Below are 18,139 nucleotides of genomic sequence, written 5' to 3' on the forward strand. Positions count from 1 at the left end.
CCTTAGAAAGGACAACAAATATATTTTGTCTTCCTTTATGACCTTAGATCAACTTTAATCTTAACTCTTAACCCTAAACTCCAGGCCAGTATTTCAAGGCTCTTTACTAAGTGCCTGTCTTCCTCACTCTCCTTGTTAAATTGATTTCTTTTTCTTCCTTGCCTGGGAGCTGTGCCTGCTTGTACTACAATTGGTTATTACCTTCTTAGGTATGTACTTAACTCATTTTTAACCTTTGTTTCCATACTACCATCACCATTATCTTTCCAAGAAAACCTGAATTCTTGTATATATTCCAGTTATTTTATAATCCTAAGTCCATGTTTCATAAGTGCTTCAGACTTAATGAATTAAAAATTCACAAGTATAGCGATGCAAGGCTATGAGAATCCACATGTTTATATTGGTTTTCAAAGTGTAAATTTGTTTAAACATGTTACTGTAAAGGTTCCTGTGGGTTTAACAGCCAGTTTTTAAGTGCCTACCATATGTGGAACTCTGTTTCAATGATCTTTTTCCCTCTGACAGTTGTATGTGAGTCTGTATGTGCTAGAGTACAGACATGTTCTTAGAGCATATTCCTCTGTCTTATGCCAAATTCATATACCTCCCTACCCCACCAGTAATACCCCAAAAATGTAGGCTCAAGTTTGCTCCCATAGCGATAGAAAGAAAACTTTATATTACCAGTGTTAGAATTGAACATACCACTCTTTAACATGTTATAGTAGAGTTTGCAGAAGCCAATAATATGTATTAAAAATGAGATTATTTTTAATACTCATTATTTGAAGAGTAGACTGTTGGCATTGTTGAATAAAATCCCAGGGTGCTTATAAAGTATGAGGTTTTTACTTAACACTTATATAGTGTGTACATTGCCATATAAAATTCAGATAAACATAATTGAAAAATTAAGCAGCTCTTCAGATAGATACCCCTGCTGATTTTGTCCATCTCTTTGTTCTTTCATTTACCCCCTCATCCAGTTGATACCTCTTAGGCATAGATTATGGGGCTAGATAAGCAATCTAAGCATCAAGCAGTTCATAGGCACCAGGCAATAATCTTTATCATTTCACTCCTAAATTTTTTCTAAGCAGCATGATCGAACAATCATGGTAAAATAGGCATGTGACCATGTGAATTATGTTCCATATCAAATGGCAATCAAAGTCTGAGAGAGGCATGTAGGACACCCAAGCACTCAAGCACAGGGGCTCAGTTTAACATAACTTCGATTCTTATTAGCTCTTCTTGCTGGTACAACGTCCTCATTGATGCCAATTCAGTCCTTCTCTCAAAATGGAGTCGTGTAAATCTCATGTACTGCAATGCTAATTTTAATTTATTTTATCTGCATGTGGTATTGCATTTAATTTCATTGTCAGAGATTGAGAACCCTGCTATTAGGGCAGTCGAGAGATGGTTCATGTGTGGTTTGTCCTCACTGGAGTTTTCTGCTCCATTTTAGTCCAATTCCACATGAGTCATTGCCTCATCTCAATTTCATGGTCACAAGAATGTTTTCAGTCTTTCGTTTCCCGTATTATCTGTATCTCCACAAAGTAAAAGATGTTAATCTGCATAGTCTGATTGCCTTGATTTGAAACATGACCCCAGCATATTAGTTATATGACCTTGGGCAAGTTATTTGTGCTAGAATGATGCCTGGCACGTAGTATGTTCTTGAGTTTTTGTTGCTATTAATATGTTTCCCTGAATTTATTGACACCATACCTTTTGTTTACCTAACTTTGATACTTTTCCTCCTTTATTACAGTATTTTTCTGATTAATATTGATCAGTTTACAGATGTTTAAATATGGCGAAAAAGTAATTTTTTAAGGTAGTAAAATTCTCCTATTAAACTTTTTATAGCATTAAATCACTTCTATGATAACAACAACCACCAGTTTCTGAAATTGAAATTCTAAAGTAAATTACAGTTTTTCTCTCTGTATAATAAAAGTGTTGCTTAGATCCCATTAGGTATAAGGCATTTAGCAGGATAGCATCAGGCTTCCATAGTTCACTGATATTCTCAATTTTTGATAACTGTTTCACCAATATTAAGTATTTGTTCTGCCCACATTTCGTCCCCACTAGCATCTTCAGTTTTGGAAAAAATGTTTCCTCATTTGTATGGTCAGCTGAACCTAACCTCCTCTTTTAACATTATTTAGATAAAGTAATAAGCTTATTAAAATTCTCTCTAGTATTTTCTTATGTGTTCTTATTTCTAGTGCTTTCAGGCACTGACTGGTACTTACCAAGTCATTCTTTTAAAGTTTTTCATGTGTATGCAACAAAGTATAAAGCCACCTTTCAGTTTTCACTCAAGTTTTACCTCATTGGTGGGAAGGCCATTGTACTAATTTGAATACTTATTGGAAATTTTATTTGCCATTTTTCCTGATTTCTGGATAGAGTTGAAAGACTTGCCTTTTCATTATAGGTCAAATTTTTACATTCTGTTTTATAAGGATTGCCACTTTCAGTGACCTCTTCCCAGTCTCTTATATCCAAAACTAGCAATTACAGGAACATTTTTTTTCCCATAAAAAGATTTCTTTGAGTGTTAACTCACCAGCCGTGCTTTTTAATAAGATGTAGACCCTGTGCTCAACTTTCTCAGTAGCTCTGGCTCAGTTCTACACATCGGCCCTTAAGTACTGTTAAGTCTTTGCGAGTTTTTTATGATTAAAAAAAAATTAAGCTAGTATCCATTTTATTAACAGTTTATAGCTCTCTGAACCCATTAAATAAAATAGAAACCCTTCAGTCTATACTGAAAAGAAAGGAAAATGCCAACTAATAAAATATAGAACCTAATGATGATTAAAAAACCAAGGGATGAGGGATTTTAACTTTGGAATGGTAGGAATAAGGTGCTCAGTATACCTCCTTAACAAAACAACCGTTTAAATAGGAAAAAAATTTTTTTTAATCATTTAAAGTATCTGAATTTTCCTAAGGATATATAGCAAGTGGGGAAACAGTTAAGAAAATCTACCAAATTTTGAACAGAACAGCAAGAATCTGTAGCATTTGAATCACAACTCGCTGCTTCTCTCACAGCTGCCAGTCTAGAGCTATGGTTCCTTCAGGGAAAGCTATTGGTGTTTCTTATCTTCCCCTGTCTTGTGATATAGAAGAAGCTCTATTTTAGGTAGTCATGGAGAAGACTGAGATTCTCTTATCCCATTTAACACCTACCTGCTCATAGCGTAGAAGCTTTACTCCAGGTCTGGCAGGCTGAGAATACTGGAGCCCTGATGGACCCACACCACAGCTTACTTACAAGGCGGAAGTTCCATGCCAGGAGGGACAAATGGAGAAAACCAGGGGCTATACCCTTCCCCACACACAGCAACACTGCTCATAGAACAGGGCTCTCTCTGGTAGAAGCCACCCGCTGTATTGCTACTAGCTCCTGTGTAGTGGTACAAAATACAGAAGCTCTGCTCAGAGGGAGAGACAAACTGTGAAGATGAAGAGCTTAGCAGGTAGGCTTGAAGGGACTAACTTTATTTGGACCAGAGCATGCTATTCCTAAGGGTGTTATCAAAACCAGTGGAAATGTTGGCAGTGCTCGTAGCTCCATGTAATCATATAAACAAGTAAAACAGAGCAACTAGAATTATAATGGAGAAATCTAGATAGACAACCAAGATAAACCTTTCTGCGATTGCAGTCAACCCTTGAGTGTCAGGAATGCTGTGCCAATATGCATTAGGCTGCACCCACTCAGAAATAATCAGAGCATGACTTGAGTTGAGGCAAGTTAAAAATATTCCTCAACACATAGACATGTATAAGAAAATAATTCCATTTATGATAGCCTTCAAGAAATAAAATACTTAGGAATAAATTAAACAAAAAAAGTATAAAACTTGTACACCAAAAAGTACAGAAAAACATTGAAGGAAATTATCTAAATAAATGGAAAAACATCCCATGTTCATGGAATGGAAAGCTTCATATTGTTAAGATTGGCAGTACTCTGATTTGATCTATAGATTCAACAAATCCCTAAACATCCTCTTTTTTACAGAAATTAAGAAGCTTAATAAACTGATTTTTGTAAGAGTGCTAAGAATTTTCTATGGGAAGAAATCGTCTCCTTCATAAATGTTACTGGAAAGACAGGCTATCCACATTTAAAAGAATGAAATTGTATCCCTGTTTCACATCATACACAAAAATTAACTAAAAATGGGTCATAGACATAAAAGTATGAAACTCAGGAAAACATGTAGGAATAAATCATTTTGCTCTTGGGTTAGGCAAAGCAAAATTGGGGAAAATGATATTTGACTACATCAAAATTAAAAACTGCAAATGATATGATCAAGAAAGGACAACACAAGAGGGAAAAAATGCCTGTAAATAATATATCTGATAAAGGTCTTGTATCAAGACTATATAAGAACTCTTACAACTCAACAATTAAAAGACAACTCAGATAAAAATGGGCAGAGAATCTGTATGACATTTCTCCAAAGATAAACAGATGGCCAATAGGCACATAAAAGTTTACTCAGTTTCATTAGTTATTAAGGAAATATAAATCAGAACCACAGTGAGAAACTACTAGGGTGGCAAAAATTAAAACAACAGGTATTGACAACAATGGGGAGAAATTGGAGCTTTCATATGTTGCTTGTGGGATTGTGAAGTGCCACCTTGATAAACAGGTTGGCAGTTCTTCAAGATGGTAAACATAGAATTTATCATACGGTTCATACCTGGTTATATACCCAACTGAAATGAAAACATAGATCCATGCAAAAACTTGACATGAATGTATAATAGCATTTTCATAATATCCAGAAAAGTGGAAATAACCCAAATCTCCATCATTTGATGAATGGTTGAATAACATGTCGTATGTCCATACAATGAAATACTATTCAGCAATAAAAATAATGCTACAACATGGATGGACCCTGAAAAGGTTATGCTAAATGGAAAAATGACAGCCATAAAGACCTCATATTGTATGATTTTATATAAAATGTCTAAAATAGACTAAGAGCTGTGGTGAGGGAGAATGGGGAGTGACTATGCAGGGTTTCTTTTTGAAGTGATGAGAAATCTTGCAAATGTAGATTGTGTTGGTGGTTACACAACTTTGTACTATGTATTTTAAATGAATTGGTTTTGTGTTACCTGAATTATGTTTCAACTACAGATACAAAAATGAACTTCTGTTATAATGAATTCTGAAATGCACCCTATGAACTACAAGTTGTCTAATGATAAGAACCAGTTTGTTAGCCTCAGCCATAAACACTTGAGTTAATTTAGTCTCATTTAATTTCTCTTGTTTTCAGTGGGCTATATACTAGCTAGGCAATATGAGTCAGAAATGGATCATGCTCTTAATTTGATTATTAACTAATCACAGTATTTGTTTGGAGTTGAATGTTTACAAGGAAAACCACTAACCGTTTTTATGTTTTAACAGCCAGGAAGCTTTTCTGTAGAGAAGTGTAGGAGCTCTCCATGCTTATTTTACATAGAGGGTTCTTATTACTTGACTTTTCTTGATCACTTTTTGGCTTTCATTGAATGTTTTCAAAGTTCTTCCTGTGCTCAGGGTCCCAGTTATTGATTAAGTGCTGGTACCAAAATAAAAAGGGGTGATGCTAAAACTACAGGGTAAAAGTTTGATAAGAAACAAGGTTTTTACATTGTCTCAAAGTATATCCCCACGAATGACTAATTATGAAGAGGAAAATAGTAACTTAACAGTGGAGAAACCTGGTCAAACCTCCTTGACCAAATGATCCCTTAACATAGATCCTGCCACAAAGTGACATGATGTTCTTCCTGATAATGATACACAGAGGACAGAGGGTTACTTCTGTGGTATTTGCCAAAGTGTCTAGCCTGAATCTAATCACAAAGAAGCATCAGGGAAGCCCAAATTAAGCAATATGCAACAAAATTGGAATATAGTTTCCTAAAAGGTCAGGAAACACAAAGGAAAGGATGATGGAGTCTCCAGATTAAAGACTTAAAAAGGCATATGTACTTATGTGTAAACTAAATGCAGTGTGTGTTTAATCTAGGATTTGGAGAAAAGAAAGTAAATGGACATTGTTAAGAAAATTAAAATTATCTGGAGATACTTCTGGTTATCTTGGGGAGAGGTTTTGAACAAGGATACTATTGGACTATAGTGGGTAGAGGCCTGGGATATACTGCTAAAAATGCTACAATGCACAGGGCAGTTCTACAAACCAAAGAATTATCCCACCCCAAATGTCAGTAGTGTGCTGCTGAGAAAACTTTGAGTCAGGGCACAGTATTATATTTGTGTTTTAATTTGATAACTGTGATATGGTTATGTAAGAGAATATCCTTGTTATTTAGAAATATTTATTGAAGTATTTAATAATAAAAAGACGTTACTAACTCAATCTCAAACGATTTAGAAAAATTACATGTATGTGGTAACTAGGCAATTGAGGCAAATTATAAACTGGTAAATACAGGTAAAGGTGATGAGGGGGATACTTAATATTATTTTTGAAGCTTGTCTTAAGTTTGAAATTATTATAATCACCCCTAAAATAAAGAACCTGCCAAGTAAACAAAGTTGCGTAAACTCCTTGGGCTTTTTGTTTGTTTGTTTGTTTAAGCCCCTGAAGTTTATTCAGATATTTAGCACTCTGAAAAAGAAAATTTCTAACCAGTAGAAGAGAATTTGATAGACTATCTACTTTGTTTAGAAAAACCTTCTGAGAGGTGGTGCTTTAAGTCCTGAGCCCTGATGGAATTGACTTTCATGGAAGTAGACAATAGTGTTAGGACTTTTCATAGATGACAGTATGTGTAAGTAGAAAGCACTTAGTCCTAATATTATTGAGCTTGTCTTCACCAAAGCATCAAAAGCAGGTGTTTCTAAACATTGTAAATGTGCTGTCATTACAACAGGTCAAGATTTTGTTCAGAGAAGAAACCTCACTGTTTTTGGAGGCTTTGATTACCTTTACTATTTCCACAGGGTCTCACACAATTAGGATTCTTTGACACTAGGTACACATGTCATAAGGTTCAGGATCTGGTATAAAAATACCAGTATTTAATGCTAAAGTGAAATTGCAAAATTCTTAATTCCTTCATAACTTGCCACAAGTTTCTGGAAGAAACATCAGTGATTCCTATGTGATTAACCACTCGTCAGAACATTTTCTTCAGCTTTCTTCTGTTCCAAGCTACAAATCAGCTTGACCATTTTCAGGTCATACAGCTTTTTCCAGTAAAATAAAAACAAAAGTTCAAATAAAAAACATAGTTTTAGGGTATTAGATGCTTTCTAAGGTTTTTTGTTCTGGTATTCATTGCAAACAGACTTTTTTACCCATTATATACTATAATAAAAGTATAAAACCAAAGGGTTTACTAGCTTTGTTTTTTTATTTTTTAAAAGGAATTTCTAACTTAAGGCCTAGGGACCAGCACCTACCAATAGTTATGATAGAAGACTCTTTTTCTTGAGTTTCTGAGGCTCTTGTAGACTTTCATAACTAATGATGGTGATAACTATAACTTCATCATATAGAGAGGCATCTTGTATTACTCTAAATTCCTAGGTAGAAATGAGCAATTTTTTATAACATTTTTTTTCTCTGCATGAAGAGTTTTTAGTATAAAAGGAAAGAAATCGAAGAAAAATATGTCATCTTGGTGGTTAGTTCATGTTCGTAGAGCCCTCAGGTCACTCTTTGGCTATAATCAGAAATTGTTTCATTGTATATGAAGATTGGATGAAGGGTTTGTAATGAACTATTTTTTATGGCACGTTTAACAGGTTTTTTGGGTTTTTTGGTCATACAAAAAGAAAATTTGTTTTGGTAGGGGAAAATAGAAGTTGAGTAGAAATTGATAATTAATAAACTTCTGGTTGCCTTTAATGGTAAATTAATGACTTGATTTCCTTTAAAGTCAGCAGTGCTGTGGGTATCCAAATGTATAATGCATGATATATATATATATATATATATGTTTTTGGTTTTTTTTTTGTTTTTTTTTTGTTTTTGATCTGCAGATCATGAAGACTATGACCCACAAACTGTGAGGCTGGGAAGTAGATATAGTCATGTTCAAGAAGTCCAAGAACGGCTTAACTTCCTTAGGTTTGTTTAAAACAATTAGAGTTGCTCTCTTTAAGATACAGATAATGCCACATTAATATGCCATATAGCTTAGGCTATTTTTAGGTTGCCTTTTTCCCTTGCCACATTTTATTTTTCCACATGGAAATCATTACCTGAAAATTACAGGACATTTCCCAATGTGTTCTCTTATTAAATATTTTAGAATTATTGTCTGAGTTTTAACTTTTCTTCTTTGCAATATTTGAAGAGAACACATTTTAAGCTTTTGTATAGACTTCTGCTCTTCATATTTGTTTATGCTAGAAATATATTTATTTTTAAAGAGTAAGTTTCCATATTTTGACACAACTAGCCGGAAAACCATACTGACCTTAATGGTATGATAGACACTAAGGTAATGGGGACAAAAGGGTGCTGAACAGCACCTCAAAAGGGTGATTTGAGTCCTTTGGTGCTTTGTTTAACTTAGCAATGGCTGACAAAAGTAGTCCAAAGTCATGTGTTTAATAACATTATTCTGATAGGGTTGAGGAAAAAAGGTTTATTCCCTTAAAAGCCAAGTGTTGTACAAGGCTGAATTTGCTCAGTGATAATTAGCTTTTAATGACTATACACTTATAGATATGAAATTGTTATAATTTTTAATAGAGATTTCTTGTGAATTTCAGAAATCACATACAGCAGAAGAGCTTATTCAGGTGTGCTAAAGGAAGTGCTTGGAATAATATTATTGAAATACTGGGGAATTTTCTCCTGGACCATGTTAATTACAGGCATTTATTTAACTATTTGCTTAGTTACATTAGGAAACATTTACGTAATGATTTAACTTGAAAAACTCTAGCCACCAGATTTTGAGAAATTTGACATTTGTTTGAAGTGTTTTGTGTGTTTTATTTTTCAACCATCTGCCTGGAAGTACCTGCTTCCCCATATTTGAGAAACCCTGCCATAGTGAGCCATTGTTATTGATTGATGTGTGTTGTATCCCTTAGATTTCCTAGAACAGAAAAGTGGTTTTGAGCCCTTTTGCTATATTTAAGTTTGGTATCAGAAGACCCGTTCTAGTCCCTGCTCTGTTAACACCTATCTACATGACCTGTAGCAACTCACTGAAGGGAAAAGAACCTAACTTTACCACTGTATATTCGGCCTGTGTTAAACACTTTACATTTATCCTTAGCAATACATTGAGGCAGGTCTTATCCCCATTTGATTAATAAGAAAACCAAGATTCACATGGCTTAAACTACTTTGTTTGAAGTCACACAGCCAGTACATAATAGTGTTATATTACTCCACTGTATCTAACTCCAAAAACTATCTTCTTTCTATTAGACCTGTTAATTTTTTTTCAAACCTACCTTGGAGTCCTTAGGACATCTGAGGAGCTTCTTCCAAGATTTCTGAGCAAGCAGTGGAGGTTTAATCCCTTTTTCTTCCTCTCCCAACAACTTAGAGCATTTCTACTTTTATTTTACGCATTGGATTTCCAAATGGAATTTTTGCTTTAAGAAAGTTTTCTGCTGTCCTAAAGGGAAAAAAACAACTTTGGAAATAACTGCAATTTAGCACATTGGACCTCAGTTTCAGATCTGTAAATGAGAGGTCGTAGGGTTAGGGAGGACTAGGTGCTAAAAGCCCTCTTAAACTCAGCAATCTTATAAAAATATTAAAGACCCTAGAAATGATTCCAGAATGCTCTGAAATGGGGAGGGAACATACTGACAAACATATGCACCTTAACTCTAATGTTAAATTATTCAGGATAAAGTGAGATATTCTCTTTGTAATTCAAAGATACAGCAGACAGCATTGGTGGATGATTTCTAAAAGAAATAAAAAGCTAACTGAAGAAAGAGACTGTAGTTGTAACAGAATTCACGCTTATTATTGTCCTTTTTTTAATTAACGAACAGTCACAAAACTAAAAAGACTTGAAAAGAACATCACTGAATAACTAATAAAGATCTGTTGAATATTGAGGCAAAAAGTTTAAATCATATGTAGGTTTTTTTTTTTAATGGGGTCAGGCACTGAGTGATGAATATTAGATCATCAGGAAGTATTAAAATCTAAGCAGTTGTAATTCTTAAATGTCAATCAGTTGATTATCTGTGAAAGTCACTTAGAATACCTCATTCTGCAATGATGCCTTATAAGCAGAAAAATCAACTTTAAACATACTAACCTGTTTAAAGTTCAGGGACAAATCTTACTCAGTTTATGTTCAATCATCTAACAGAGTTCCTAGCACATTGTAGGTACCCAGTATGTCCTTGTTAAATAAATTAATATCTAGTATATTTTAGTATCAGATAAAAGTTGAGAAAAAAAGTTCCTTTTAAGATGTCAGTAAGAACTGACACTTTTTCACTTGTAGTTAAAATAAAATTGTGATAGATTATTTCATATGTGTATAGACAGTTGACATTTCGGGATAAAAATTATGTAGATCTAATTGCTGATTTTTTGTTTTTCCAAGATTTTTGTTGAAGGATGGCCAGCTGTGGCTATGTGCTCCTCAGGCAAAACAAATATGGAAATGCTTAGCAGAGAATGCAGTTTACCTTTGTGATCGTGAAGCCTGTTTTAAGTGGTATTCCAAGTTGATGGGGGATGAACCAGACTTGGATCCTGATATTAATAAGGACTTCTTTGAAAGTAATGTACTTCAGCTTGATCCTTCCCTATTAACTGAAAATGGAATGAAATGCTTTGAGCGCTTCTTCAAAGCTGTGAATTGTCGAGAAGGAAAACTAGTAGCAAAAAGGAGAGCATATATGATGGATGATTTGGAGTTAATAGGATTAGACTACCTTTGGAGGGTAAGTAGACAAGTGGGAACTTTGATATGTTGCAGTTTTTCAAATAAGGGATCAGTTTTGAATATAAATTATATGTATATATGTTTCTCTGATGTTTGTCCCAGGATGTAGTTATAGTTCATCCTTATCATTATGTCATTTGTTGTGTTTTTTATTTTTCTTTGCTTTCCCTCCCCTACCTCTCCTTCTGCCACTGACGTTCCTTTTGTCTCAGCTTAGAATCTGTTGTAGATGTGTTTAGAAATACATTAACCATACACATTTTTTGTGCCTCCTGGAAGTTATTGTTCTTCCCTTTTTTCATTGAAGATCTATTTCTCCTCATGTTAATTTTAGGTATTATATACTTAATGCTAAAATAAATAGAGGACAGAAGAGAACACTTTATTTAGAAAGATCTGTGAATGTATACTTCATTGGTTAGCACTGTTTAACTTGTGATGATTTTTAAATACCTGAGGAAGTAAAGTATTATCTATTTAAGGTTAATCTTTCTGCCTTTATATATGTATTTTTCTCTGATATAATTGACATAACAGCATCTTAGTTTAAGGTATACAACAAAGATTTGATGTATGTACATATTACAAAATGATTACCACAATAATTCTAGTTAACATCTATAACCACACTTAAAATTTTTTTTCCTTGTGATGAGAACTTTTAAGATTTACTCTTAGCAACTTTCAAATATGCGATACAGTATTATTAACTATAGTCACTGTGCTATATACATATAATGTACAGGACTCATTTTATAACTGAAGTTTGTGCCTTTTGACCACTTTGACCCATTTCACCCACCTTCTGCCTCTAAGCCACCAATCTGTTCTCTATCTATGAGTTTGGTTTTTAATTTGTTGTTTTTAACTATGTGTATAGTTCAATAATACATCACATGTATATTGCATTTGTTTACCACCCAAAGCTAAATTCTTTCTGTTAACATATATTTGACCCCTTTTAGTTTTTCGGTGTTTTTAGATTCCATATACAAGCGAGATCACGTGATATTTGTATTTGTTTGGCTTATTTTTCACTTAGCATAATACCCTCAAGATTCATCCATGTTGTCACAGTGTAGTGTTAATACATTTTAAAAATCTGACCTGTTCACAGCAGTTTGTATTGTTTTTGGATATGAAATATTTTTCTGAGAACCGTAGATAAGATCTTTAATATTGTATTTGATCAGACTTTTAACTAAACAGGTTTTCAGCATTTTTTAATAATTTTTTTATTTTTCAATTACAGTTGACAAGTTTTCAACATTTTAAAACAAGAGAAACCCTTTTTAAAAACCTAAATTTACACAATTTTGTAAAATGTAAAACTAGTTGAAGTGTGAGAAAGGAAAGCCTGTTTTTTTTTCTCCGCTTAGTCTCCTTGTCCTTGCGCGTCACCCCTTTCACTTCCCTAAGTCTATTATAGGGTCACACCTAAAACACTTCCTTAAAGCCCTAGAGTTCTGCACATAGTGTGAATACCACTGATATAATTAGGTGGGTAATAAAAGATGTGTAGAAATGGGGTGAGTAACCCTCTTTGCTAAACTCTATTACTTATTATAAAATAATATACATTTTGTAATGTATATAAATGTCGAATCACTGGTGTATACCTGAAAGTAATAGGATATTGTATGTCAGTAATTCATCAATCAAAAATAATGATAATACTGGCCAAAGAAATTATATCCTCAGTAAAATGTGTCTTTCATTCTTAAACAAATTTTTTTATTCAAAAACTTGAGTTTCGCATTTATTTTTTCTTTTGGTCTGTTTACTTAATTATCAAAATGATGTGCTCTTAAATTTTCAAATACTATATTAAAAATAACTGAGGCTTTTGAATTGAAATGCTCAACTAAGAAATTTTTCTTGAAAGGCATTTATGCTTGAATCTTTTTGAACCTAGGTCGTGATTCAGAGTAATGATGATATTGCCAGCAGAGCTATAGATCTCCTTAAAGAAATATATACAAACCTTGGTCCAAGACTACAGGTCAATCAGGTGAGGATTGATGTACACTAAAACTTCTACAAATTCTAATTCTGATTGAAGAACACTTTTGCTTATGAGAATTTATTCATTAATTCATAATTAACTGGAAGCGCTTTTGCTTTAACTCTTATTAAAAATATACCTAAAATATTTAGTCCATATTTCTCTCATACAAAATACTGTCTAAATCATTCTTGTCTTGATAAATATTTTGATGTGAGGATCTTATATATAATTATGGCCAGAGATTTTGTCTGAATATCTTTTGATTCTAATGCCAAATCCTGAAGTCTGTTTTTTGAGTATCTAGTTTATACTTAACTTAGATAATTCTAGTTTCTTTTGACAGAATGTAGTATGTTTATTATCAGTATAGACTCTGGTTAAGTAAGATCATGGTTAATGAGAGCTGCCTTTAAACTAATTTTTGTCATCTTTAATTGCATTGCTTTATATATTAATTTAATTTTCATATTTTAAAGCAACTTGAACTATCTTACCTGGCCCATTATTTCTAGGTGGTAATCCATGAAGACTTCATTCAGTCTTGCTTTGACCGGTTGAAAGCCTCCTATGACACGTTGTGTGTTTTGGATGGTGACAAAGACAGTATTAATTGTGCAAGACAGGAAGCTGTTCGAATGGTTCGAGTATTAACTGTGTTAAGGGAGTATATAAATGAATGTGACAGTGATTATCATGAGGAAAGAACAATTCTACCTATGTCAAGGTTTGTGAATAACTGATCTGTTAGTGCTATTGCATAATTATTTTTTTTTTCCTAGCTGTTTGTTTTTTTTAAAAACTGATATACAGAAAATTAGAAAATTTTTTGTTTTTGAAAATGTTAGTGTCTTACCCATTAAAAACATTATTTGCATGTTATAGAATCTTTTTAGTGATACACCTGTTGTTTTCTAGGATCTGGTTTTTTTGTTGTGTTTTTGGTTGGTAGGGCTTTCTCACTCGTTAAACCAGGTTTCCTCTTTTTTTCCCATTGACTTTATTACTCAGTAAGAGTTGCAGTGTTTTGATGCCATTCGTTTACACTGTTAAAAATAATAGCATAATCAAATTGAAGAGTAATTAGAAAAAACTCTTAATAGCAGCTTTGACAGATAACCAATATAGCAGGAAATATTTTCAAGTGGTCTGCTAACAATTCTCTTAAGGTCATATCGTTTAGTAATTCAAATAGTATTTATAGAGATGTTTATAGAATGAGTGCTATAATATTTATTTTAATACATATTCTTTGTGAAAGAGTTCTCTGTTAACCGTGGAATTATTTAAAATTGCTCCTTAAGCATGGTTTTTATTTTTTGTATCTTACCTGCAAGAAGATAATATACCAACATAAGTGTCATTTTGGGGGGTGAATTTTGGTATTAGGAATTTTTCAGGAAGAAGTGTACATCTTACTTAGCTTTTTTGTTGATAACTCTCAAGATAGTTATCTTCCAAATTTAGTGTTAGTGAGTTGGGCTTTTATAGCATAAAAATAAATGAAGGGTGACTGATTTTTCCTATGGTAATTTCTTATAACTAGACATCTTATTTTCTACAACCATAGGTACAAGAGTAACAATAATGGAATATGATTGTTGTGTTTTAAAGATTACTTATAATATTTGTAATTAAAGAGCAATAAGTTTTTATTTTCAAGGTCCTAAAAATAAGTATCCTTAACTTTCCCTTGTTTAATAAGAAAATGTTCAGTATTAGTTATAGCTTTATTTTCTTTGCAAGAAGATTGAAAAGCCTGCCGAATGTGATGATGTTTTCTCTTTTGTTCCTTCCAGAGCTTTTCGTGGGAAACATCTCTCTTTTATAGTTCGGTTTCCAAACCAGGGCAGACAGGTTGATGACTTGGACGTATGGTCTCATACAAATGATACAATTGGTTCAGTACGACGATGTATTCTGAATCGTATTAAAGCCAATGTAGCCCATACAAAAATTGAGCTCTTTGTGGGTGGTGAACTGATAGATCCTGCAGATGACAGAAAGTTGATCGGTCAATTAAACTTAAAAGATAAATCGGTAAGTATCTGTAATTGCCAAACTTCTCAAGAAAATAAAACCTGATGCTGTTTTTCATATCAATAGTCAACATTTCATGAAAATGTTAATGGAGCATCTGTATGTGTGAGGCTCTGTATTAAGTGTTTTGATTATAACACTAAAGACAAACATCATGTTACCTACACTATAGTAGAGGAAAGGGTTTCTAAAAACAAAACTAAGTGGTTATGTTAGACAACACTTAAAAATTTTATTTTGAAAGTATAACATGTAGGTTTTTGTTTTTGTTGGTGTATCACTAACATCTGTTTTGTATATTTTTCCTTGTCTTTGATATTAACATAGTATATCATTTTCAGCTAATTACAGCCAAACTTACACAAATAAGTTCCAATATGCCTTCAAGCCCTGATAGCTCTTCTGATTCCTCAACTGGCTCTCCTGGAAACCATGGTAATCATTATAGTGATGGTCCCAATCCAGAAGTGGAAAGCTGTTTGCCTGGGGTGGTAAGTAGTTAGTTTTAAGCTACTGTATGCAAGGCATTATGCTAGGTTCTTGAGAATAAACAGGTATATAGAATAGTTCTTTTTTCTTGAGGACCTTACAGTTAATGTGGCAAAATATCAAATAACTATACAGGTAACCATCAACTTCAGAATGGATCCCTCTGAAAGGTAATTGTAACTTGGTTGAAATTTAAAACATTTTCCTATAGATACAATATTGTTATGTTTCCATAAAGTTAACCTATTATACAACATAATTATTATTGAATATATAAATTTAGAAAAATGTCACTGTATTTTGTATTTGTATCACAAAAATAAATCTTTCAGAACTATTTCTGTAGAAAAATAACTAGTCTTTCTCAAATTGTGTCAGTAACACGTATCTAAAGAAATAGTGACTTCCTTTCCTTACCTTCATCCACCCTTCCCCATAAGATTTTTAATGGCTACAGTAGTACAGCCAATCCAGGATCAGAAGGATTGGTTCCCCTACAACACTTGAATTAGTGGTCATGGCAGCCTTTTTTATGTACTTGCATGTATGGTAGAAATGCTTTAACAAAATAGTTAAAGCTGTCACACACAAATTACTGGAGGTCACTTGGATAATTTATTCAGTCTACATCATAAAGGATTTATAAAGTTGAGAAGATGGGGAAGACAGATTACTTTAGAGAATAGAAATGACAAGCAAAATTGTGGAGATTAACAAATTTATTTGGGCCTCCTCTTTTGGGAAGGTATAATTCACAGGTAGGTAAGTATTTTGTGTATTTTATTTTCTAGATAATGTCACTGCATCCCAGATACATCTCTTTCCTTTGGCAAGTTGCAGACTTGGGTAGCAGCCTAAATATGCCACCTCTTAGAGATGGAGCAAGAGTACTTATGAAACTTATGCCACCAGGTAAGAGGTTTTTTTGGTTGTTGTTGTTTTTTTTCTTTAATAATAACATTGATAAAGTACATACTAGATAATAACAGGGGATAATAACAAATTCTTTTCCTAGACGGAACATGCCTTGTGTAGACTAGAGCAGGAGTTGGCACACCTATAGCCCACTGCCTGTTTTGTACAGCCCAAGAGCTAAGAATGGTTTTTACATTTTTATTAGCTAAAGAAAAAATCAAAAAAGCAATATTTTGTGACTCATGTAAATTATATGAAATTTAAATTTTGGTGTCCATAAACAGAACTTATTGGTGTGCAGACATGCTCAGTCATTTACATAGTATCTGTGGCTGCTTTTGTCTTAACACAGCAGAGCTCAGTCGTTGTAGTAGAGACCATATAACCCACAAAGCCTTAAATATTTACTATCTGGCACTTAATAGAAAATGTTTTCAGACCCCTCCTGGACTGTGTATTTTGGGTCATGTGTCATCTATAGCATTGTTCCTTAAAAACAACTACTTTTTATTCTTTAAAAACAACCACTTTCAATTTGTAGCTTTTATTTTTATATATGTATATATCTTCATATCTGTAAGTAATATTTTTGTACAACTCTGTTCATTTTGGATATCTTCTGATTTTCTATTCCATAGATGAAAACTCTTACCCCCATGTTCTCTCAATTTTTGCTTCATACTAAGCATTTACGTTTTCAAGAGTGGGATTAAAAAAAAAAAAAAAGAAAATGAAATTTTGAAGTGTGAAAAGTAGTTTGTTATATCGCCAAAAACTTCTCTTTCCTGCATTCAATAAATTTTCCCTTTTTTCTTTATTTATATATACCTATAGCAAAGTCTTCCCACACAGCATGTAATAACTTTCCATTATTTGCATTATTCATCTGTCAGCTCCACTGTTGTCCTGGACCTTTTCTTCTTCCTCCTTTCATCTGGTTATTTGCTACACAGCTATGCTTTGGAGACTCCTTCAGCTTTCCTGTGGTAGATTCCTGTTCACTGGCTTCTATGTCTTCAGCCTTTCTTTAGGTGCTAAAAGCACACCCTCCTGCAGTTGTCTCAGAAAGCCTACATGGGAGGTGTTTTTTTGTTTTTGTTTTTTGAAACATTGCTTATCTTAACGCAGCCAAACCCTCACATTTGATTAGTAGTTTTGGTATAGAATTATAGGTTGAAAATTTACTCTGTCTAGCTGGTAATGCTGCTAGTGTGAAGAACAAAGCTCTTTGAGTTGTTTCTTTGCATATGATCTTTGTTTCTAGAAGTTTTGGTTTTATCATTGAGTTTTGAAATTTTGTGATGAGATACCTTGGAGAATGGGTCTTTTTTTATGCTAGGTGCTCAGTGGCCTAAAGATACCTAATTTGTGAAGTCTTTGTATCTGCCAATTTTCTTTTCCATGTTTTACTTTCTGTGTGTCTTTGAAATGTCTGTGGTGTTAAATCTACTAAGTTTCATTTACTTAACTTTTCTTTCTTCTGTCATTAGTTTTATTCTGGCTCAAGTCATTTCCTTAACTTTTTCTAACTCTTGCGTTGACTTTTTACCCCCAGATATTCTAGTGTTTAATGTTCAAGACCTTTCTCCGGGTGATTCTTTTCCATGGAATTTTGTTTTTCATGAGCATATTTCAGTGTTTCTGCTCTAATATATGTGTTTTCCTCTAAAACCTAATGCTTTGCAAAATCATGCACTAAAAATAATTGTGGGGAAAACTTGGAAAAAA

General features: G+C 33.3%; 1 protein-coding gene across 5 annotated transcripts in view; it reads left to right on the forward strand.

The window, feature by feature from the left end:
- Positions 1-18,139, forward strand: part of USP9X (ubiquitin specific peptidase 9 X-linked) — a 119,584-nt gene that overhangs the window by 55,603 nt on the left and 45,842 nt on the right. For all 5 annotated transcript variants that reach the window (XM_036227205.1, XM_016156567.2, XM_016156566.2 and 2 more), the window contains 7 exons: positions 8,063-8,150; positions 10,618-10,960; positions 12,878-12,973; positions 13,483-13,694; positions 14,767-15,007; positions 15,349-15,498; positions 16,288-16,408. In XM_036227205.1, the coding sequence (XP_036083098.1) occupies positions 8,063-8,150; positions 10,618-10,960; positions 12,878-12,973; positions 13,483-13,694; positions 14,767-15,007; positions 15,349-15,498; positions 16,288-16,408 (1,251 nt within the window). The remainder of the gene's footprint in view (positions 1-8,062; positions 8,151-10,617; positions 10,961-12,877; positions 12,974-13,482; positions 13,695-14,766; positions 15,008-15,348; positions 15,499-16,287; positions 16,409-18,139) is intronic.

The sequence above is a fragment of the Rousettus aegyptiacus genome, unplaced genomic scaffold, assembly GCF_014176215.1.
Source record: "Rousettus aegyptiacus isolate mRouAeg1 unplaced genomic scaffold, mRouAeg1.p scaffold_m13_p_9, whole genome shotgun sequence".
Taxonomy (NCBI): domain Eukaryota; kingdom Metazoa; phylum Chordata; class Mammalia; order Chiroptera; family Pteropodidae; genus Rousettus; species Rousettus aegyptiacus.